The 25135-nt window shown below is 44.7% G+C and overlaps 1 protein-coding gene across 4 annotated transcripts in view; it reads right to left on the bottom strand.

Annotated features, from left to right (window-relative positions):
- Positions 1-812: 812 nt before the first annotated feature.
- Tmod2 (tropomodulin 2) overlaps positions 813-25135 on the bottom strand; it is a 53406-nt gene continuing 29083 nt past the window's right edge. For 3 of the 4 annotated variants that reach the window (XM_006243407.5, XM_008766331.4, XM_006243408.5), the window contains exons 6-10: positions 23526-23656; positions 19794-19901; positions 14396-14539; positions 12256-12400; positions 813-9856 (exon numbers count right to left, since the gene is read on the bottom strand). In XM_006243407.5, the coding sequence (XP_006243469.1) occupies positions 9822-9856; positions 12256-12400; positions 14396-14539; positions 19794-19901; positions 23526-23656 (563 nt within the window). In that variant the 3' untranslated portion in view covers positions 813-9821. The remainder of the gene's footprint in view (positions 9857-12255; positions 12401-14395; positions 14540-19793; positions 19902-23525; positions 23657-25135) is intronic. The other variant, NM_031613.2, reaches the window with a different exon arrangement.

Below are 25135 nucleotides of genomic sequence, written 5' to 3' on the forward strand. Positions count from 1 at the left end.
TTGACTCCAGAAAAGAGGTGACATTTCCTTAACGAAGTCCAAACACCAGAGATCTGCAAGTCAAGGGATCAACTAAGGGTGGAGTGCCAAATCCAAAAGCTGGTATCTAGGAAACAGCAAATACAGACAAATTTAGCCACAGATTCAAAGGGACAAGGTTTCATGTGGCCCAGACTAGTCTCGAACTCACTATGTAGCTAATATCATCCTTGTCCCTCCTGAATGTCAGGCTAACTTGTACACACCATCACCCGGGGTTTTATGTGGTACTAGGGATGGAACCCAAGGCTTCCTCTGATTTACCAATCAAACTACATCCCTGGCTCCCGAAAAGGAGAGTTCTTTAGGCAAAACAATAAAGCAATGTATTTCTTCATGGAGGTGTGCAACAGCAAAGAAAGAAACCAGATCCAGGCCCTCTGTTTCTCAGACTGTCACCAGTCTAAACAATGACATTTAGGGATCACCAAGCTGAGCCAGAACTCAGCAAGTTTAGTTTCCCTGCTATTCCAGGTCAAATCTTTATTCAGAAATTTGGTTTAGTGTTAGTTGGCCGAGGGTATACACAGCTGCATATAATTCTCTGTATTCCTGCTCTCAATTCTAACAAACTTCCACTGTGTAACCACAAGTGAACTTTTTGGTTTCAATGTTTCCATTTCTCCTTTGGGAGCAGTGGGTGTACTTTGTCTTCTTTGTATTAGGATGTCATTATTCTTTTTTTGTTTCAAATGTTCTCCCGGAAAGTAAGAACATAGTGTCAGACATTTATTTTGAAGAGATACTGTCTTAGAGTAGCCAGGAACCAGGCGTTTACATTTAAAGTTAAGTTTATTGACATCCCCCCTCCCCACCTCTTTTTACATTTTAATTTACAGCTAACATTCCAGACACAAGTGAACACATGACATCTTTGAAAGCAGAAAGATATTGGTTAATTAAAACAGTTTATATTTAGCTTAACATTAGTTCTGGGTGGCTAATTCCAAAGGGCCCAAAATTACACCCTTTTGGGCCAATAGGGTTCCTTATTATGAGGATAAAATTAGTTTACACTCTATACATTTTTTTTTGTCTTGCACTTTTTAAGATGTTCAACTTCACATTTAAAAGGCAAGTTAGTCTTTAGGTCCCTAGTGAATTAACCAATCATCTAGCTTTGATCAAAAAATATCAAACGAAAAATAAAGCCTTGTGGCTTTTCAGTATCTGCTCAAGTAAACAAATGTTACCAACAAAGTTTACAAGTTTACAAGAATATTATGTCCCTTAGTCTCTTCAACAGGATATAGGTAACAATACACATGAGGTCACACTTGACAGGCATAGAACTCGTAAGCCATTAGGACTGGTGGCATGCAAGAATTTTACATTTTTATGTGCAATGAAAAAATGCTGCTTGTTTTCTGAAAAACATGAAGCAAGATTAAGATAAAGGCTTACTTAAAATATAAATATGCTTCTTCATGTACATAGTTTTGGTCTTAAAAAGAAAGTAGCAGGGATACAAATTATTTTATTTATATATTTATTTTAAAAAGTAAGACAAAGTTTTGTGTATCCCAGGCTGGTCTTGAATTTGCTATGCCTCAGAGGATGACCTTGAACATCTGACACTGCTCCTGCACCTCCCAAGTGCAGGGATCACAGGTGGACACTGCCGTGCCTGGCTTAGAATAATTTAAATAAAGATTGTCATGGCTAACATTTGGTACTAAAGTAAAATTACTCAGGAAGTGTACTTTGTATCCATCTCCTTTCTCTGCTTGGCCAATTTCTGCCTATCCACATCTAGATGGTGTCCATAGAAGTTTAAATCCTGGACCAGTTTCTTGCAACACACAATGCATGTTTGATTGTCTCCTGGCATGCAATCAATGTGTGTGGAAATGCAAATACACAGACACAAAATACAAGCCAACAAAAACCTATCCTGGTCACTTTCTTCTTTTGTATTTCTTCCCCTTCTTTCTCTCTGATTCTAAGGAGAAAGATATTAGATATGTTAAGAATATCCTTTCTGGGGCTGGGGATTTAGCTCAGTGGTAGAGCGCTTACCTAGGAAGCGCAAGGCCCTGGGTTCGGTCCCCAGCTCCGAAAAAAAAAGAACCAAAAAAAAAAAAAAAAAAAAAAAAAGAATATCCTTTCTGTTTTTGAAGGAAGTATTCAAAGACTTTTAAGTTTTTTATTATGATTATGATTATTATTTTGTAGTGCTGAGAACTGAACCCACGTGTCAGGAAACGCTCTACCATTAAGCTACCTTCCCAGCCCTGAAGTAGCATTTCTGATGAGACTGCTCCACCACAGTAACTCTGATGTCATCAGATGCTGCTGAGAAGGACCAAGCAGCTGTCTGCAGGATGTTCCTGGAGAGAGCAGGAGCTGGGGCAGATACATTACCCATCCACGTTCAGAATCACAGGCTTGTAGTGTTTGGGATCTAGGAGGGACTTTAGAGAATGTACTGTTTTATAGATGAAACGAACATAAGATAGATGGCCAAGGTCACAGAGAGCTGGCATCTACACTGGTATAATTAAGTGTGTGTGTGTGTGTGTGTGTGTGTGTGTGTGTGTGTGTGTGTCTGTGTGTCTATATAGCTCTCTCACATGGTTGTAAACAGAGTATAATTCTGTAGTGCTGGAGGACAATGCACAGCAAGCAACACGGAGTAAGCATCTACTATGTACAAGGCCCCTTATTAGATGGTACCAAGGAGACAAGGACTGATGGGACCCCGTCCCTGTGAGGCCAGGCTCCAGTGCTTTTCTTGGCCAAAATAAAGAACTGACTAGGGCTGAGTTGCTGGTGATAGGTAGCTGCAGCCCCAGAGAGCTTTCTCCCCTCCAGTGCCAGCACTAGTACACACCCAGTACACAGATGCTAGGCATGAACACTCTTGGAGTCCCTAGGAGACGCTCTCCAAGGTTGCCAGCGATGCCTTTATTGCTTAGCCTCCATCTCTTTTAGTGATGACAGGAAGGCTACGGTAGCACTCTTGCCTGAATTCTTAGTAACTGTTTGAGTTCTCTTCTTGGGTCCAGTCTCTACAAGGATTGTGACCACTTCCTAAGGAGCTTTTAAGTTTTTGGGACAGGGTCTCATGTAGTCCAGGCTGGTCTCAAATTCACTATGTGGCCAGGGATGAATTTGAGCAGTTGATCCTCTGCCTCCAACTTTTGAGTGCTGGGATTACAGGCTAGTGCCACCATGCCCAGTTTATCTATCCAGTGGTGGCGATCAAATCCAGGACTTTGTGCATACTGGGCAAGCACATCATTGCCTTACTAAGTTTCTCTCCAGCACTTTATAAAGTGGGAAAAATGACCTATCACTTGTATCATGAAATATAACACCCACCGCCCCATCAACCACCTCTCATTTCTATGTGTAAATTATAATAATTCTAGTCCCCTACACAGTACCCATGCTTCTTGCCCTACTCCAAAAGATGAACCATTGGTCAGAACAAAACAGACTAAGAGGCAGTGGGGAACATTAGTGACTGACTAAAGCCATGTACTTCTGTGCCGTGCTTTCTACTTTCTATGTTGTCTTCGTCCAATTATCTGATTATTTCTCATTACGACTCTGTGAGGTAGTTAGTGAAGATATTGTTCCCATTTAACAGCTGGGTAGCTTCAGGCTTGAGAGAGCAAGTGGCTCCCCCAAAGTCCCCCAGCTAAGAAAGCGTGGAGTCAAGTGTTTAGGTCACCTGATTCCGTTTCTGGTGCTTGTCCCCCATATAGTCTATAATTGTCAGGCAATTAAGTGAATTGCCCATGATCATACACCTGCTAAGTGTTGGTAATGGGATTGGGATTTAGCCTGCAAATCCGTTGGTATGGTACCCATCCACCATACCAACCAGCTGAGCCAACATGCTCCAAACAACTGCCACAAGACACAGCCAATCAAGCCTAATTAGCTAGTTCCTCTTTTCTGTCCTTGACTTCATGGTCTCCCCTTCACCTTTTCCAAGTCAACAGCGTGTCCTAGCTAGGCCTCACTTCTGATTCTATTCTCTGTCCTATTTCTAGGACAGAACCCAGGATACAGACTTAAAATTTGCAACCCATCACTCAGGTATCTAGTGACGGTTCAGTCATTGCTGTCAGGTTGAAGGGCAGGCAGTTAAGAGGAGTGAGCGGCACTGAGCTCTGCCATTAAACTAATGTAAATATTAAGTCCCCAGTCCTTTTCCTTTGAAAGGATCTCGAGCCACTCTGTTGAGTACAGTCAGACCTAGAACTGGGGAGCAAGGAAAGAATGAACACCAAGGTTCTTTTCTCTGGCCAGTTAGTTCCAAAAGACTGCTCAGTAATTTACCCAGTGGGACCACCCTGATATTTACAATGTTTTCATACTTTTCCTTTAAGTGCCTTTCAGTCTTTTAAGTGAGAAGGGAAGAGTGGGGTGTGGGAACTGAGAAGCCACGACTCTCCAGTAACCACCTTCCAAAAAGACACCCTGTCATCCCAGTATGAACGCGTAAACTCCTCAGTTCAGAATTAGGTTTCTTGCCTCCTTCAAAGTATCGAGGAGAGAGCAGAATACTTCTCAGCCATGAAAAAGGAAGTCTGTTCAAACACTTTTACCCACTCTCCAGGACTGTCTGAGCATGAGAGCCTGCTGACGCTTTCACACCAAATCCATACTTGTGAGAAATGTGGCAGTTATTCAGAAAGCAGTGGCTTCCATAATGCTGGTGCCCACCAGGGGCCACACCTCCGGATAGAAGAGAGGCAGCTGTTTACGGTCTGGTACGCCAGTCTAACTTTAAGAAGGCTGGCTCCGAGAGGACAGGCACTGTGATAATTTTTGAGCTTCAACATGGAAATGAGCTTCTACTGAAAGATGAGCTGTGTGCAGAAAGATGGGTGAACAGCCCCTGCCCCTCCAGGCACGTGATTCTCTAACCTGGGCCCCCAACAACCCTGAGAGGAGCAAGGGAGGCGTGGTCCCATCCATCCATGGTCCACATGCAGCCAAATACCTCACAACAGTATTTGGTGATCTCTATGTACAAAATGTCTATATACAGTGTGTCCCACAGAGGTGGAAGAAGGGCGCTGATGGGTGTTAAGTATGGAACGAGTCACACGCTAGGCATATAGGAGTATCTCCTGGGGAATAATCCAGTGACTTCTCCAAGAGTCATCCTTCACGCAACTTTGAAATGTGGTGGGTGACAGAAACTGCAGATTCTGGGGTCATTTCCCATGAACCCCAGTCTGCGGCAGCTCTAAAGGGGAAGGAGAGTGGAGCTGGGGAGAGAGCCTCCCCTTCAATCAGTTGTCCAGATGTAGCCAAATACCTAGTTAGATATCTGACAACACACACACACACACACACACACGAGGAGAGAGAGAGAGAGAGAGAGAGAGAGAGAGAGAGAGAGAGAGAGAGAGAGAGAGAGAATGCAATCAAGGGATTTGATCATGCTGATAAGGACGAAGAAGCTTCTGCTGCCCACATCAGGCAGCCAGAGAGATGCACGTATACTGTACTGCTAGGCTACTTAGCATTTTTAGACTTGACGAATTATCTCCTAAAAGCCATCTACATGCAGGCGACATGACAAGACATCAGCAACAGGAGCCTTCGAGTCAAGTTCAGGTGAGTGACTTGTCACTTAAGGGCCTGTGCAACTGTAAAGGGGAGCAGGCTTAGGCAAACATGAGCTCCCTCCAAGCAGCTAGTCAGGCCTTAGCAAACAGCTCAACACACTAGCTAGTGGAATAGATACTTATAAAAATAATTTACACATATGACGTCTCATCAGGATGAAACTAACGGCCCACTCTGGGCAGGTGGGAGGTGAAGTCCTCATCTAATTAAATGATTTGATGGATTCCCCAAGATGTACACTTTATCTTCTAGTCATTACCTTCAAAATGTAAATGCTGATGGAGATGACACTTTACATGCTACTTAAAAACCCATGGTAAAACAGCTGACTAGTAATAGTCTTACAAATTCATAAGCTAAAACCAGCATGATTTTAAAAATGATGTTCTACAATCTTAATCGTATTAATAACGCCTTGTAAAAAGGAATAGCTAATATCTAAATCTGATTTTTTTTCTTGCTTTTTTGCCAGGGTGTGCCAACAACTGCAGTCCCACTCTCCACAATACAGGGCTGTAGACGATAATTTGCAGGGTCAGGGTTTCTTAGGAATGAAGGCAAGAGAGTGAATGAAAAAGGGGAAAGGAAGCTTGTTAAGGGATTGTGCTCTTAAAGAAGACTATGGCTGAGAGAGAAGAAGGGCACTTAGCATCCTTCCTTTGGCAACAGAGTAACCAAAAATTCTGATTAAAATACAACCTACACATTTCACCCAGGTAGAACTGATGACTGCTTATCAGCCAACAATCTAGAGGGTAGAAAGGAGCCAGTTTCTTACTCATTGCTAATTCCCAAGGACTCTTCTCACCATGGCCAAAAGGTTAATGCTGGCAGGGAAAACCTGTGCCATATAGCACATCACGATGGTATTTATCCCTCATAGGCGAAATATATGTAAATAATATCAAGAATGTAGTTCTGCCTTTACTATAGTTGATTTAACTGTAAGTACACATCACTTAACATGTTTTGGTTGAGGGAGCATGCACTGGGGTCTCAGGGAGCGGGCTGGCTTCACACTTCCTATGTAGCCAACGCTGATCTTGCTTTCACTCCAAGTGCTAGGATCACTGGGGTGTCCTACCACACTTTAATTTTTTTAAATTCTTCTTTTTAAAGATGTATTATATATAAGTACACTGTAGCTGTCTTCAGCTGCACCAGGAGAGGGGATCTGATCTCACTTCAGATGGTTGTGAGTCACCATGTGGTTGCTGGGATTTGAACTCAGAACCTTTGGAAGAGCAGTCGGTGCTCTTAACTGCTGAGCCATCTCTCCAGCCCCACACTTTAATTTTTTTTTCTTTTTTTCGGAGCTGGGGACCAAACCCAGGGCCTTGCGCTTGCTAGGCAAGCGCTCTACCACTGAGCTAAATCCCCAACCCCCACACTTTAATTTTTAATAGGGCTATTTTGAGCAATAATTCAAAGAATTCTTGAAAACCAAACAACCAGCAAACCTATACAAACGGGCTCCAATACCACACCCAAGTGGGTGAGAAGGAAGGAAAAATCAGATTAAGGAATAAGACAAAACAAATATATTTTCAGATTGACAGGAAGATAAAGTATTAAGCTAAAGAACTTGGGGGATGACTTAAAAAATGTCAGAATACCCTACTTATTATGTCCTGAGGAGCATAAAAATGAGCCAAGAAAATGAGATGTGTCAGGGAATTTTTGCTTTGGCTGTGGTGGGTATTTATAGCACAGTAAGTGTCCAGTTTCTCCCTCCAAGTGTCCAGTTTTTTTTTTTTTTTTAAGGTTCCTGACTCCAAGTGCTTTCCAGTCTGTTAGTTTCCCATTAAATTGTTTTACTGCTACCAAGCACCTCAGGAACCCACAGTAACTAAAATATACAGGATGGGGACCAGCTGTCCCAACTGTTAGGGACAGCAACTTCTTTTGTTCTATCAACAGCATAAGAGGTAATCACCATTATATAGGACTTAGGGCAGTGGTTCTCAACCTTCTTATTGCTTTTAATACAGTTCCTCATGTTGGGGTGACTCCCACCCAACCAGAAAAGTATCTCATTGCTACTTCATGACTGTAATTTTACGGTTTTGAATCGTAATGTAAATATTTGTGTTTTCTGATGCTTTTAAGTGACCCCTATAGAAGGGTTATTCAACCCTCAAAGGGATTGTGACCCACAGGTTGAGAACCACTGACTTAGAGACAGAGAGAGAAGAAGGGAAACAGGAGGGGTACTGTGTAATGAAAGGAAAGGGAAAGGAAGGACAGGAGAAGCTAGGACAATTATCTTCATTGTCAACTTGATGGGATTTGGAATCACTTGGGGTGCTACTGGAGAGGTTTAACCAAGGAGAGAGGACTCACCCTGAGCGTTGGGAGCACCATTCCATAGGCTGAAACTCCAGACTAAATAAAAAGGAGGAAAAGGAGAAAGTGGGCTGAGCCTCAACATTCCTCTCTCTCTGCTTCCTGTCTGTGACTGCGATGTGACCGACCGCCTCATGCTCCCGCTGCCATTCTTCTCTGCCACAGTAGGTGGCGCCCTAAAACTGTGAGCCAAGATGAACCCCCTTTTCCTTATGTTCCTTTTGTCAGGTATTTAGTGGCAGCAGTGAGAAGGGCAGCTAGCACAGTACCTGACAGTGGCTGACACGAGCTGATTATCTATGGCAGGAGAGAGAAGCGAGTTTTTGGGGCCAAAAATTTCCATCTTTGTTACCTTATGTTTTCATTACACTGTCCTGCTGTTATACTAAGAGATCAATCACTTCAGATCACTTTGGTCGTGTCCTCATGGGCTTTGTCTTCGAGGTGACAGATATCTGAGCAACTGACAATTCATTTTAACCTAATGTTGGCAAATGACTGGATTTACTGTGACATACGACAAAAATCAACACTTGATTTTAAGCCAAAAGGCAAAGAAGCAATTGCATGTGACAAAAAAAATCTACATAATTAACCACAATGCCCCCCAGTTTATCTGGCGATCTGGTTGTGCTGAAGATGAACCAACAATCGCTTTTAAAATTTGTCAAATTCATTTAATTCACTGTCAAATTCACTGTGTACCAGAAACTTTGATTAAGGTGCCATATCTTTTAAGTCTATTTTTAATCATGTGTATGACATGGGGGTGGTAAGTACACATATGTGTGGATGCCCTCAGAGGCTGGAGACATCGCATCCCTCAGAAGATGGAGTTATACACTATTGTTAGCTGCTCAGCCCGGGTGCTGAAACTGAACTCCGGTCCTCTGGAAAAGTAGCAAGCACTTTTAACGGCTGAGCCATTTCTCTCGCCCCTAAGACACTGTTATAGTTGTTTTACTTGGGAATGTACCATTTTGAAATTTTCTTTTAGAAAAAATTTAAAAGTTTCCCATTGAAAAGTCTTTCAATGGCTTTGTGAATAGTTCCTATTAGAGAATCATTTTAAATATAACTCGGGCTGGAGATGGAGCTGAGGAGTAGAGTGCTTGCCCAGCATGCACAGGGCCCAGGGTACAGTTCCCAGTACCACACACCTAAACAAATATGTTTAACTCATGTTTAAAAGTCAGTAAAGGTAAGTGTGTGAGTTATTAATAAATCATGGGGTAATAAACAGTCCTTTTGCTAGTGCTACGTTAAAGTGCTTTCTAAGGAGATCCCACTGACCATCTATCAGCTGGACACATGCATGTAGAGACACTTTTTTTTTTCTTTCTGGAATTAACGGAGAATTTGTGAAAGACTGGCAATACTAACTTCTTGTGTGGTCAGTCGCACACACTTCTCATGAACTCAAGCCTATCTCGAAGCCGTGTGTGTAAACAGAGATAGGCTTCCACTGTGCAGTCAGCGACAAACACATGCTACACGCTAAGTCCCTTTCCACGATTAAAAAAGGTTCACATAAGAAAGCGAGGCAACCCAATAGGGAAGTGGCTAAGATCATCTCCAGTGTTGTCACTGTCTTAAGATCTGTATCCTCCTACTTGTACAAGCCACCAAGCGTGTCCAGGAGCGAGGCAGACTGCTACACACACTTCAGAACCTTGGATAAACAAGTAGCGCTAAAAAAAGAGTGACAGTTACAATTATGACGGATATGGTTAACGGAAACGAACAGCCTTAGACAGAATGGTCCCGTGGAGAAGAGGAAGATTGTGTGTATGTTTTTCTGGATGGCCGCATGGTGAGACGTCACCTCTTTTAGTGGAGGTTTACCTCCTGTCTCCTTCAACTCTCTTCTTGCGAACTAGGTAGGAGAAAGAGAAAATTGAAAAAAGACAAATGGAAGAAAGGGATATTCTTTACAATCACTCTAGAGCAGCAGTTCTCAGCCTTCCCAATGCGACGACCCTATAATAGAGTTCCTCCTGTTGTGCTGACCCCCAACTGTAAAACTGCTTTATTGCTACTTCATAACTGTAATTTGGCTGCTGTTACGAATGGCAGTGTAAATATCTGATGTCATCTGCTATGCGGGGTATGTGATATGTGACCCCTGTGGGCTTGTGATCCACAGGTTGAGAACCGCTGTTCTAGAGGATTGTATTCATCCCAGAAAACTCTGTGCCACACGCCCGAGGGCATAAATCATCTCACGTTCCAACATTCCATGAACTGTGGTAATAAATGGAAATGGCAAGGGTAATCTAGCACGTGGAGGAATTCACATTTAAACAAAGTTGCCTCTGCCTGGCAACGTGAATGTGAGAACTTCTCCATGTGTCTGTGGAGTAATCCGGCAAGGAGAGTTGTGAACTGCTAACTATTTTCATGAACCCAGGGCATCCTCTTAGCTTCTGTGCAGTTCAGTCACCAACTGGCCTTTGTGAAGTGCCCAGGGGAACACAGCCACGCCCGGCATCTCTGACTGTAGCTGGGAGACCAAGCCTCTATAAACAGAAGCTCTGATTCTCTAAAGCTCATCCTGTTTAAAAACTCTCAAGTCCTAGGTGTGATGGAGTACACCTGCAATCATAGTACTCTGGAGGCTGACGCAGGAGAATCGAGGATTGGAGGCTAGACTGGGCTACATAGTTGAATTCCAGGACAGCTTAGGATATACAACATGGTTCTGTCTCAAAACAAACGAACAAAATCCTAAATACTGGTCTTAAAAAACAAAGGGTGGTTTTGGATCACAGGCGAAATCCAAGGTTGAGGTTCCTTCAAACCAACACTGGGAATCAAAGGTGCTGTCAAGACTGTCCGCTTTGGGTGCTGAGAGATGGCTCGGTAGTAAAGAGCACTTGTTCTTCTTGCAGAGGACCTGGGTTCAATTCCTAGCACCCACACAACTGCTCACAACCAGCCAAAACTCTAGTTCCAGGAGAACTGATGCTCCCTCTGAACTCTGAGGCACCAGACACGCACGTGGTGTACAGGGAGACATGGAAACTAAACATTTATACACATTAAAATTAATAAATCTTAAAAATGGCCTGATCCTTCTCTCCTCTCCTCTGATATGGTCTTTCCATGCAGCCCAGGTTGGTCTTCAGCCAAAATCCTCCTATGTTAACCTCTTGAATGACGGAATTGCAGGCACACACCACCGCACCTGACTACACTCCTGTTTGGACAACGCTTCTCCTTTCACTTCCGGACTGCAGGCTCTTTTGATAGAGTGGGGCTTATGGAAGCTCCCTGGATTTTGCCAACTGGCACCTTTTCTGAAGTCTTCTCTACCTCGATGTTTTCAGGAGCCCAAGCTGTAGGGCACAGAAAAGGAGACGCTGGCAGTGGCTGCTCCTGGGTATGGGACTTATAGTCAATACTTCTAGAGTCTTGCTTTGCCTGATGTTTGTTTTCTGGGTTGCTCAGATGCGAATCTTACATGTTTTATTTCCTAAGCATCTTCTGGTTGTCTCCATCCTTTCCCAAAGCCCCCTGCTGGGTCATGGGTCTTAGTCACTCTCTGTACTCTGTGGGTAAGTACAGTCCTATGTCCTGCCAGTGTCTCTCTCTCTTTCCCTTGTCCAAGGTCTGGTACACTGTTCCCAAACCTCAAGCAAAGGACTCAAGGCTGCGGCTGCTTGACTGCCAAGAGGACTTGTCCATCCTAGATGTCCCTTTATGATGCCACTCCAGGTAGCTGAGATGTCTCCAGACCACGTCTGTCCCATCCTTCTACACTGTGACTAACCTCCTTTTCACTGTGACGTGCCCCATCTCATCCTAACAGGAGAAACAGTGTGGATCCTTGGCAAAGTGTAGCAGTACAGGAAGGTATAGAGAGGCCTGGCTGAAAGCTCTGTGAGACTTTAACCTGTGTCATGTACCTCTGTCAGTACAGTTGACATGCACAGAAGTATTCGTGTGCCTGTAGTTATGAATATTGAAGAAAACACTATCAGAACCCAAACATAAGGAACCTGGGATTCCTTTGCCCTTGTCTAACTGAAAGAGTTAGAAGGAAGGAGGAGAGGGGAGGCCAAGACAAGAAAATCAAGCAGAGCTAAGCTAGATCACAGCTCTCCTAAAAACATCACTGTACTGAAGCCTTGAAGACCAGAGGTTTGCCATGACTACCTAGTAGTGCCTGGGAGCCCAGTGGCATGGTCTCTGAGATACTGCCTCTGAAGTGGGAAGATGAATGTTCCCAGTGCTTGGCCTACTCGTTACCAGCACAAATCACATCTGCCTTACCTAGGTCATTATTTTTTGTGATGGCAGCTGCCACTCTTGTCCGTGGCCCTTGCTTGGTAAACTGGTACCCAAACTTGAGGATCCTTGAGTTCTCCTCCAGCATCTGGGCGATCTCCATCTCCACGGCTGTTCCCAACTGCTGCCTCTGTTTGTGGGAGCATACCCATGTACATGGAATAAACAGGAAGGGGAAGGAAATAGTTACTTACTGGGGAGAACTACATGGCTACTGAGAGAGAGAGAGAGAGAGAGAGAGAGAGAGAGAGAGAGAGAGAGAGAGAGAGAGAAAACGAACCACCTGAGATGTTTCTTTCCATGCAGCCACTGAATCTGGCTCTGTCTAGAAACAAAATTTAGACAGACCAATCTGCTGGTACTGAAAAATGAAAAACAAAACCAACCAACCAACCAACCAACCAACTAACCCAACCAATCCAACCAACCAACCAACCAACCCAACCAACCAACCAACCAACCAATCAACCAATCCAACCAACCAACCAACCCAACCAACCAACCATCCAACCAACTAACCCAACCAACCAACCAACCAACCAACCATCCAACCAACTAACCCAACCAACCAACCATCTAACCAAACATCCAACCATCCAACCAACCAACCATCCAACCATCCAACTAACCAACCAACCAACCATCCAACCAACCAACAACCAACCATCCAACCAACCATCCAACCAACCAACTAACCAACCAACCCAACCAACCAACCAACCAACCATCCAACCAACCAACCATCCAACCAACCAACTAACCAACCAACCCAACCAACCAACTCAACCAACCAACCAAACAACCACAGCAATAGCAGCAGGAAATCAGACTGAGGAGATGCTCAGTGGGTACAGTGCTTCTGTGTGAGCATTCAGATCTGGACCCCCAGCACCCATGTTGTAAAGTCAGGCATGGTGACATGAACCTAGAGCTCCATAGCTGGGGTGCAGGGAGAGGTAAATCCCTGGAGGTCCCTGGTCAACTAGTCTAGCCAATCAGCGAGCTCCAGGTCCAGTGGCGGCAGACTGTGCTAAAGAAGTAAAACTCAGGTGGAGTTTGACAAGAAGACACCTGGCATCAGCCTCTGTCTCCACATGCACACACATGTATTCACACACACACACACACACACACACACACACACACACACACACACCAAACATAGCAAAAACAAACAAACGAAAAAACAACGGAACGTCCAACAGCAAAGAAGAAACTCTCTGAAGAGACGATGAGCTGGGTACTTGGGAGCCGGAGGCATGAAGATCTTTAGTTCAAAGCTAGCCTCTGTTAACCAATAGGACTGTCTCAATGACAAATGCATGAGACAAAAATAAAGAGAGGGCAATTCCTGATGGATTTAAGCAAAACTAGTACTTGTGCTTCCAAGTCACTCAGTGCTGATGGGATTAAAACAGGGATGCTTCTTAAGTGGAGGAAAAGTCTGACAGCCATCAATCCAGCTGCTGAATTATCTACTCTGGAATCCATACCCCCACATAAGCAAAGATCTAGGCTGGAGAGATGGCTCAGTGGTTAAGGACATCTGCTGTTCTTCCAGAGGACCTGGATTTGATTTCCACACTAACATTAGGCAGCTTTCAGCCTCCTGCAACCCCAGAATCAGAACCATTTCAAAAATACTGTCCACTGACATGCTCTGGGGCTGTTATAACAGCGTGAAGACATGAATTCAATCCCCAGGACCCACATTTAAAAAGCTGCTATGTTGGTGTTTGCAATCCTAACACTGGGGATACAGAGACAAGGGGGTCCTTGGGGCTGACCAGCCAGCCTGTCCTAAGAAAAGGATGATAAGCACCTGAGAAAAAGGTAGCTGAGGTTGTCTTCTGGTCTCTACATTCACACCACACACACACACACACACACACATACACACACACACACACACACACACACACACCACACACACACAGAGTGCGCGTGAGAGAGAGTAGGGGGGAGAGACAGAGACAGAGAACTCATATGTTCCATGGGCCAGAAGCTGTTAAGCTTCATAGGAAAGCCAGCAGACCCCATCAAGTCCACACAGAGCCTTGAGCTTTCGCCTACTCCCTGCCTGCTGTCTAAGACAGAAGCCAGCTTTGCCCCGCCTCCTCTGTACCTGGTTGTCGATCTTGATCTCTGTCAAGGTGTCATTCTCCCGCAGCGCTTCCACCAGGGCCAGGATCCCAGCGCCGGTGATAAAATTGGACTCTACATTCAGACTTTTCAAGGTCTTGTTGACCTTCAGCATCTCTGCAAAGGCCTTAGTGAATGAGAACAGTCATCAGGGTTTCTAAACATGAATCTCTCTCCCAAATTAAAAAAAAAAGATTGTTTTATAGCGCTTAAAGAAAAACATTTAAGACATTTTCATCTCTAAGTAAAATTAAAATCTCGAACTTCAATTAAAAACTAAAATAGTGCCAGGCAGTGGTGGCACATGCCTGTAATCTCAGCACTCAGGAGGCAGAGGCAGGTGGATCTGAGTTCAAGGCCAGCCTGGGCTACAGAGTGAGTTCCAGGACAGCCAGGGCTACACAGAGAAACCCTGTCTTAAAAACCAAACCAAACCAACCAACCAACCAACCAACCAACCAACCAACCAACCAATCAAAACAAAACAAAACAAAACAAAAAAACCACCACCACCACCACCCCCACCACCACCACCACCAACAACAAAACAAACCTCCAAACCAAATGAAAAATAAAATAACTTAGAAGTGGAGAGACAGACAGCACAGCAGTTATGAGTGCTGGCTGCCCTTGTGGAGGACCTGGATTTGATTCCCAGCATCCACGTAATGTGTGTGACTGTATGTTTTCTCTTATTTTTAATTTTATTTTTTAAATGTCTGGGTGTTTTGCCTGCATATATGTCTGTGTACCATGTGTATGCTTGACGTAAAAAAGGGTGTTGGCTCATCTGCAAGTGGAGTTACAGACAGTTGTGAGCACCATGTAGGTGCTGGGAGCAAAAACTCAGGAAGAACAGCCAATTCTCTTAAACACTGAACTATCTCTCTAGACTCTGTGTCTGTGTCTGTGTCTGTCTGTCTGTCTGTCTGCCTGTCTCTCTGTCTCTGTCTCTGTCTCTGTCTCTGTCTGTCTGTCTCTCTCTCTCTCTCTATGTATTTATGTGTTAAGATAGACTCTGAGGGGGCTGGAGAGATGGCTCAGCGGTTAAGAGCACTGCCTGCTCCTCTAGAGGTCCTGAGTTCAAATCCCAGCAACCACATGGTGACTCACAACCATCTGTAATGGGATCCGATGTCCCTTTCTGATGTGTCTGAAGACAGTGACAGTGTATGCACATACATGAAATAAATAAAATAAAAAAAAAAGATAGACTCTGAGGTAGCCCAGGCTAGCCTTGTACTTGCTATGTAACTGAGGCTGGACCTCCGTGCTTGTCCCCCTCAAGAGCTGAGACTACATATTCCCTAAAAGAATACATCTTAATAATAACTTAAAAGGTGTCTCAGTATGAACAAATTTCAAAAATACACATATAAGCGGGCTGAAGGGATGATGGCTCAGTGCTTCATAGCACTTGCTCCTCAATCATGACGACATGTGTGCAGATCCCAGCACCAAGAGGTTCACAGACATCTGTAAGACTAGCTCCACGGGATCCAATACCCTCTGCTGGCCTCCATGAGCACCCCACACTCATGTGTGCATATACTCACTTAGACACATACATGTAGCTGCACATATACACATATACATAGGTGACATTTACATACACTTAAATATATATATATATACATATACATACATATATATGCATATATATTTAAGTATATTTTGGTCCCACCCAGATGAACATGGACAGGATCTCTAAGGCTGAGACCCGGCCTTCCTCAAGTGCATGAACAGTCGAGATTGGCAGCCACTTTAATTAAAGTCATAAAGACAATAAGTGGAAGAATGAAAAACAAATTGCTAATACTGATTGCTTCTGGGGAGCAGAGCATGAAAGCCCTAAGCTATTCTAATTATCTTAATGGCACTTAAGGCAGGAAGAAGGAAGGGAAGGAGTTCCACCGGAGACTAGCTGGTCTCTCAACCTCTGCGCGGCTAAGATGTGGGCCTGGACACTTCTTTGCTGTGGGTGCCCCATTAGCAGCCTCTCGGGCTTCTGAGACCTTACAGATACTAGTAGCATTTGTTCTCTTCACAACCCCCAACATCTCCAGTCTGTCCAGTGTGTCCTGGGGGCAGGAGAGCTCTTAGCTGAGAATCACTGGGGCAGAATAACAATCTTGTGTTGACAGGTGTTAGAACGGAAAGGCCAGGGACACAGGCTGATGGAATGGCAAACCAGGCAAGTCAAGGGACAGTTATTCAACAGTTGTTTTTCATTGTTTGTTTTTTGCTGTTTGTTTGCTTTGAGACAAGGTTACCCTGTGTAACCCTGGCTGTGCTGGCGCTCATCTGTAGACTAGGCTGGCCTTGAATTCAGATATTCACCTGTCTCTGCTTCCCAAGTGATGGGGTTAGAGGCATGCGCCACCATGCTCCGGTTACTACTTGATCTTAAAATTAAATGTACACATTTTAATCAGGGCATGGGGTGGGGGTGCAGCAAGCCTTTCCTTATGGGACACACCCGGCTTTGGCATTAACTTTTAGTCCCAGGATAAAGAAACTTCAGAGCAATTAACTCTTTATGAGAACTTGCACACCCTCCTGGCAGGCAGTCAAGACCATGCCGCTGTAGCTTAAACTTGAGAAAACACTTCTTCTCCAACTGCACGAAATGGAGCCTACGCAGCCAAGCAGAGCTCGGAGTTTTTACACTCAAGTTCACTTCGGTTCAGCAAATATCTGAGCATCCACTCCATGTGCGGCCATGGCGGTGTCGGGAAAACATAGAGATGATCCTTCAATGTTATATAAATGATCAGAGTAGAGCTACAGGTCTCAAGAGAAGATTTGTTTTCTGCACTCTGTGGGATTATACAAAAGTATAATTTCCTGGGGCTAGAAAGATGGCTCCGCAGTTCAGAGCGCACACTGTTCTTGGAGAAGACCCAAGTTCAATTCCCAGCACAGACATCAGGCAGCTCCACCTGTAACTCCAGCTCTAGGAATCCACATACCCTTTTCTGGACTTCAAGGACACCTACACACACACACACACACACACACACACACACACACACTTTTAACTCGAAATTAAAATTAGTCTTTTAAATCTAACAAACAGAACCCAAAACACATAGCTTCACTGCTGACCAAATGGTAGCCACAAGAAATGTAGTAGCTACAAAGCCTTTGCAAACCAGCTAGTAAGTGGCTATTAGCCCAAATGCTCGAATTACCCTAGATGTACAGAACACATGAAACTCAAGGATGACCAAAATGCGGATGCTTCACTCCTTCTTTAAAAGGGGAACAAGAATACCCTTGGCAGGGAATAGGGAGGCAAAGTTTAGAACAGAGGCAGAAAGAACACCCATTCAGAGCCTGCCCCACATGTGGCCCATACATGTACAGCCACCCAATTAGACAAGATGGATGAAGCAAAGAAGTGCAGGCCGACAGGAGCCGGATGTAGATCGCTCCTGAGAGACACAGCCAGAATACAGCAAATACACAGGCGAATGCCAGCAGCAAACCAGGGAACTGAGAACGGGACCCCGTTGAAGGAATCAGAGAAAGGACTGGAAGAGCTTGAAGGGGCTTGAGACCCCATATGAACAACAGTGCCAACCAACCAGAGCTTCCAGGGACTAAGCCACTATCCAAAGACTATACATGGACTGACCCTGGGCTCCAACCTCATAGGTAGCAATGAATAGCCTAATAAGAGCACCAGTGGAAGGGGAAGCCCTTGGTCCTGCCAAGACTGAACCCCCAGTGAACGGGATTGTTGGGGGGAGGGTGGTAATGGGGGGAGGACGGGAAGGGGAACACCCATACAGAAGGGGAGGGGGAAGGGTTAGGGGGATGTTGGCCCGGAAACCAGGAAGGGGAATAACAATCGAAATGTAAATAAGAAATACTCAAGTTAATAAAGATGAAAAAAAAAAAGAAGAAAAAAAACCAGCTAGTTTGAGCTGATGTGCTATAAATATAAAACACACCTTTGATTTCAAAGATGCAGTACAAATAAAAGAATGCAGAATACCTTATTATAGTTCTAAGTTATATCTACATGCCCAGACATACCTATATATACTTTTCTTCTTTAGACTTTATTTTTATTTTATGCATATGGGTGTTTTGCCTGAAAGTCTATCTGTGCACCATGCGTGTGAAGTACCACGGATGCCAGAAGAGGACATCGGATTCCCTGGAGCCAGAGTTCCGAGCACTTGGGAGTTGTCTGAAGTGGGTGCTCTGAATCGACTCAGGTCCTCTGGAAAAGCTGCAAGCAGTCTTAACTGCTGAGCCACCTCTCCAGCCTAAGACTGTTACTTTAAATCCAACCATCCTGCCAGGACCTTGGTTTTTCTACTTTGATTTGAGAGCGAGTGGCGGGTGTTGTGAATTCTCTGGTTGACTCCCGGAGACCCTGTCAACAACCGCGGGGCTGTGTGTGTGTTATGCAGTGGAACTGGAAAGACCTGGTGGTGATTCTCGGCTCTGTCATTACTTGCCACACCTGGGATAATCTGACCCCTCACGCTATTGTGAGAGCAGCACAGACTTGGAGCACTACAGTGACGACGGCGTGAGGCAAGCATGAAGAGCTTAGCGGTTAGAGCTGCATTCACTGATTCCCCAGGAGAGGGGCTTGTAATAGGAAGAGTAGACAAGAGGAAGCGGTGGTGGCTAAGGCGGTGACAGTATTTACTTAGGCTAAGTAACTTTCTTGTTTGGCTAGATTACCCCAAATGCATGAAAGGATGAGGGTTTCAGTTATTGTTTTTCTTTCCATACTCAAATGAACCGAATGTCAAACAAAACCCTTCACTATTTCTGGTTGTTTAAAGTATGCTTGGCATGTTAACGCACATGAAGATTACGATAAAACACGCTCCGATGTTTTTATGTGTGCCAAGTTCAAGTAAGTTTTGGGGGCTCATAATATCTAATGGCAGTTACAGAAAGTCCCTGCAGGAGGGAAAATTTCAGAATGGTTTTTTTCAACACAATAAAGTCTAAATGTTTATTTAGCTAAATGCCAAGAGGCCTGTCTTGAACTTGTTTGGAAAGCGCTGCGCTGACGAGAATCCGTTTGAGTCCATGTGTTTGCAGTGTGGACTCTCAGCCTGTGCCTTGAGTCGAGCAGATCTAAGCCTTTCGATTGATGAAATAAATTAGCCGGGAAATGGTGATTTCATGCCCGAAAATTTTAGCACTATACGGGCTGAGGCAGGAGGATTACTGGGAACTCAAGATCAGTCCAAGAGACATAGTGAGTTCAAACCCAGGCCTCACAGCAAGACCCTATCTCGAAACAACCGAAAGCTAAGCCGGCTAATCCTAAACAATAAGAAAAACCTAAGACTAAAGTCACAGGGAATTAAATGGCCTCATATTGTGTTTTGAGTCTCACTCACCAGGGCCACAGGGTCATTGCTTCGGGTTGCGGCCAGGCTGAACTTCCTCACGTGGGTGTTGGTCTCCAGAGCCTTTGCAAACTCCTTCAGGGTTGGAATTGGAATGTTCTAAGCATAGAAGACAGGGTTAGTTACAAACCGCTCACACTGCACTGGCACTCACCCTCAAGGTGAAAATACTGTCTTCATTTTTGATTGGACCCAGGGTCTCACACGTACTAAGCATGTGGCTCTGTTACTGAGCTCCACCATCAGCGAGTCCCCTGCAACGTTTGACTATCACCTGTATTTAGATGGCCGATTACATGTCCTCTTTTAAAAACTTTTTTAAAAAAAATCTGTGTGCGATAACTAAGCTATTCTGAGCGAACAGCGCCTCCTAGTGTCCAATAAGAGAATGTAACGCAAAAGATTTTTTTCCTTTTTTTATTTCTGTCCTATATGCTAGGACATTCATGGATAACAACCATGGTCTCTCACATACATGCCCTTAAGATGTGCTTTTCTCCTTGGCCTGAAAACTCCTGTGGCCCTTTTCTCCACTTCTGAAGACCACCTGAATTATTTCCTGTTTGGTTTATGAGTTTTCCTAGGCAGCTTCAAGTTTTTCCTTTCCTACAATTCTGTAACTGTTTGGGCCTTACCGCACCATGCTGCCAACCTGTGGTTAGTGTTTGTCTCTTACGATAACATTCTAAGTAGAGACTGGATGGATCTTAACTGGCTCTCCTGGAACCCAGGCTGGCTTCCATCTGTCCTCAATTTCACTGTGTTGTCAAAGTTCCCTTGAACTCACGGTGATTCCCAGCTTCCACCCCTATAAGACAGAGACTCTGCAAAGCGAGGTCTCTTGCGCAAGGCCTCACAGATGTACCATGTTGGGAGTGGATCCTCTGGATACAAAGGTGTGCGCTAACACATTTGTTTGTATTCCTTTCTTTTTATTTTTAGATTTATTAATTGCATTTAATGCATGGCTGTATATGTGGACTCTCTTACAAATCACACACACCAATCACCTATCACTGCAGAAGTAATGGGTAAGCATCAAGGGGCAGCAATGGACACGAGCCTTGCATGGATAAGCTGAGTGACCACAGCAACTTAATCTCCTCAATCCTCACCGAGGAGCAAATGAGATGACTTAAGTGGCCAACGACATAGCACATAATGCACACTCAATGAAAACACTATCACTGGGGCTGGAGAGATGGCTCATCAGTGAACAGCACTTGCTACTCTTGCAGAGGACCTGAGTTCAGTTCCCAGCATCCACGTTGGGTGGCTCACAACTGCCTGTGGTAATTCCAGCTCCAGGATCCAATTCCCTTGGCCTCCACAGGCAACTTCCCTCATGTGCACATACCCACGTAAGACACCTATACGCAGAGTTAAAAACAGGAGGGATTAGGTCAGGGGCTCAGGGATGGAGAGAAAGATATAGGGAGAAATGTCTGGAATTGGGGGCATTTGGGGGTCAATGTGGAAACTTAGTACAGTAGAAACTTCCTAGAACCTGTGAGAGTGACCCTAGCAGGACTCACAGTAGTTGAGGACACAGCCTGAACCGGCCATCTGTAACCAGGCAAGGCTTGCAGTAGTGGGACTGGAACACCAACCCAGCCACTAACTTTTGGCCTGTTACACCCTGTAAGATGTGCTGGAACAATGGTGGCTCAGAGCTTGTGGGAGTGGCCAACTAATGGCTGGTCTAACTTGAGGCCCACACCAGGCAAGGGAACCCATGCCCAAAACTGCCTGGATGGCCAGGAACTGGAAGCTGGATGGCCCAGAGATTTAGGGTAGAACCAAACATGACTGGTAAAAAAATGCAAGCCAGTGAAATTATTTCTAATAATATTCTGCTATACTCATAGAGTACTGCCTAGCCCAACCTTCATCAGAAAGGTAAGAGGCTTTCTCTGGCCACCCATGGGAGCAGATGCAGATACAGAGATCCACAGCCAAACATTAGGCAGAGCTTGGGGAACCCCACAGAAGAAAGGGAGGAAAGACAGTAGGAGCCACAGGGATCCAGGGCAGCAGGAGAACACAACCACAGAAGCAGCTAAGCAGGGCTGCATGAATCTGTGTCAGGCCCTCTGCATACATGCCATGGTTGTTTAGCATTTTTGGGAGACTCCTAACAGTGGGAGTGGGGGTCTCTATGGCTCATTTTGTCTGCTTGCTGGACCCTTTTCCTCCTACTGGGTTGCCTCATCCAGCCTTGACATGAGCATCTGTGCCTAGTCTTGTTATGTTATGTTGAGTTGATAACCCAGGAGGACTGCTCTTTTCCGAAGGGAATGGAGAAGCAGGATCTGGGTGGGGAGTGGGACTGGGAGGAGTGAAGGGAAGGGAGCCTGCAGTCAGGATACATTGTTTCAGAGAAGCATAAATAAAAAGAAACAAGGAAAAACCTCGTTAGAAATAATTAAATGTTCAACAAGAACCAATGAAACAAACCTATCTGATGGCACATGTCTCATATCTAATCTTTAGGGAGGTAGAAGCTGGAGGACGGAGAATTTGAAATCAGCCTTGTTTACATATCGAGTTTGAAGAGTTTAAAGCCAGTCTTGGCAACACAGTGAAACCTTGTCTCAAACTAGCCAACCAAGTCATCAACCAGCCTACTGAAGAGAATGAATAAATTAGGCCATAGGCAATTGTATTTGTTCATGCTCCTCTTGTCTCCTTCTCTGCCTTCAATAGCTCGCTGTCAGAAGGCAGTCGATGGACAAAGCTGTGTGAGATTTCTGAGACCCTGGGAGAAAGCTCCAAGTAAACAAGAATCTTGGAATCTCTGTTCCTCTCTAACATGGATTGTTCTCGGAACGTGTTTGCCTGCCTCTCCCAGGTTAGTGGTTAGGAGTCAGTCTACTTTGGATTACTCATTACGACTGGCTACTGTTATTTATTTATATGCTACTATGGAAACAAGTGTGTTTTGCCACGTGCTTCTTGTCCTTGTGACTGTCCTCTTCACTGTACGGGTAGTATGGGTACCCAGAGAGGCCGGAAGTGTTGGACCCCCTGGATCTGGAGTTACAGGTGGTTGTGAGGCACTTGATGTGGGTGCAGGGAACTGAACTTGGGTGCTTTGCAAGGAAAGCAGTTACTTCTGACCACTGAGCCTCTGGGTTCCTGACCATTTCACTCTGGGGTCACTATCTTTGGAGAAAGCCAGATGTGTGAGGACGAACACTCAAGTAGCCCCAGAGAGTGGCCCGTGTGGTAGGAAAGGGAGGTCACTTGCCCACAGCTGCATGGGGGTGCCGTCTTCGAAGTGGAGCCTTTGGATACCTTAACCTTGACTGTCAGCTTCACTATGGTCTCACTTGAGAGCCTATGCCAACCACCCTTCTAAGTTCTCTGACATTCCTGACACTTGACACTGAGTGAGGGGGCTGGGGCTACAGCTAAGTGTCTACGTAGAGTGCTGTAGCACACAAAGAAAAAAAGAAAAAAAAAAAGAGAAAAGAAAAGAAAAGCTGATGTGGTTATTCAGTACCAGGTACAATGTGCTTTGATTGGCCTGAATTCTAGGAAGCTTTTCAAAAAGTTCTAGAAATTACTCTTCTTATAGACTCATATCTCTTTTGACTAGATTATTCTGGCTGAAATCAGTGACTCGAAAGGACCTCAGGCCCATGTAAAAATAGGTAGTCAGTGACGTCCAGCCAGCTCTGTGATGCCAGGCTAAGCCAGGAGGCACTGGAAGTGACGGACCTTAATGTTGTTGAGGTTGACCTCCTGCAGGCTGGGGTCGTTGGCTTTCATCTGCTGCAGGCTTGCTTCCACATTTGTGGGGTTCGGTGGCTCCTCAAACACCGGCTTGGCCTTTTCACCTTTGACGACATCTAAAACGCAAGTTTTAGTTTATACAAGAAAGTGCAAGAGGTCCTCCATCAAACTAGAGACGGCTTCTTTCATGTAGAGTCCAACACTCCAATTTGAACCCCAGTAAGTTTATTCTCACTGTGCAGTGGTGCCACTTTGCGTCAGTTTGGAAGGCAGATGCTTTTCAGCCACCACAAGGCATCTCATCCACTGGCATTTACTGCTGTTGTCGTATGACTTTCCCCACATGATCTGCACCAGACCATAGGCTCTGAGACGCAAAGATGGCCACCATAATGAGCCTCTTCATTCCCCAAATCCTTTTTAAAAATCTTGTGTGATGCTAAGACTTGAACCCAGGACCTGCTCTAAGCATTCGTTCTAGTACTGTTCTATCCCCAGGTCCCCAATATTAATACCCCTCTGGCTTCTTGATCGCACCCCTCCTTCAATTTCCATCCTGGATGTCTAGCTTTGATAAAGGTATGGAAAGAACAAGGAACAGAAAAGAGGAGTGAAAAACATCTTAGAAACAGTTACTGGGGGCTGGAAACATGGCTCAGCAGTTGCTACTTTTGTAGCGCACTGGAGTTCCCTTCCCAGCACCCTTGCGGTATCTTACAGACATCAGTAAGTCTACGGATCTGAAACGCTCTTCTGGTTCCCTTGGGCACTGAATATACATGTGGTAAACATATATGCATGTTATAAAACAGCCCACGTACATACATACAAATAAATAAATACATACATTTACTTGAGCCAGATATAGCAATATACATGCCTGCAATACCAGGATTTAGGAGACTGAGTCAGGAGGAGCATGAGTTTGAGGCCAACCTGGGCTACACAGTGAATTTCAGGCCTGTCTCAAAACAAACAAAACCCAAATAACAACAATAAACAACACGAACTAATTTAGCATATATTTGGAGTGCATGCAACATACTTAGGATTAATATTCTAACGTAAAGAGAGTTCTTACAAATCAGCAACACACTTATAATCTCAGGAGTTCATGGCCACCCTAAGCTAAGGAACAAGACCTCCTCTTAATAACTGAGTGAGTAGGAAGCTTCTGAGGCTGAGTAGTGTCTTTGAAGTCTCCATGAGAGAGAATAATAAGTGATTTGTCCAGAAGCCAGGGTCTGTGTCCACTTAGATCTTACAGTGTGAACAAAGACCAACTGATTACTCCGATAAGTTCCTTTGGGAAAGATGTTTCTACGTATGCCCAGAATAGTCCTGATATCCAGTAGGCATTTAACAAATGCTTGGTGAAGAAGACGGGAGGCTGCAGCTTGTCCAAGCCAGGGTATCCTTCTTGCTTTTTGTGGGGAGGTAGCATCCACAATCAAGACAAAAAGACACTGGAATAAAAAAAAGGGAACGTAGCCAAGCTTCCCTCATTGATAAGATACCCTTTGGAACAGAACATTTTCTTTGTATTTTGAGCTGACTATCAGGAATTTTTTTTCCCTACCAGAAGACCTGCCATG

This window comes from Rattus norvegicus, chromosome 8, assembly GCF_036323735.1.
Source record: "Rattus norvegicus strain BN/NHsdMcwi chromosome 8, GRCr8, whole genome shotgun sequence".
Taxonomy (NCBI): Eukaryota; Metazoa; Chordata; class Mammalia; order Rodentia; family Muridae; genus Rattus; species Rattus norvegicus.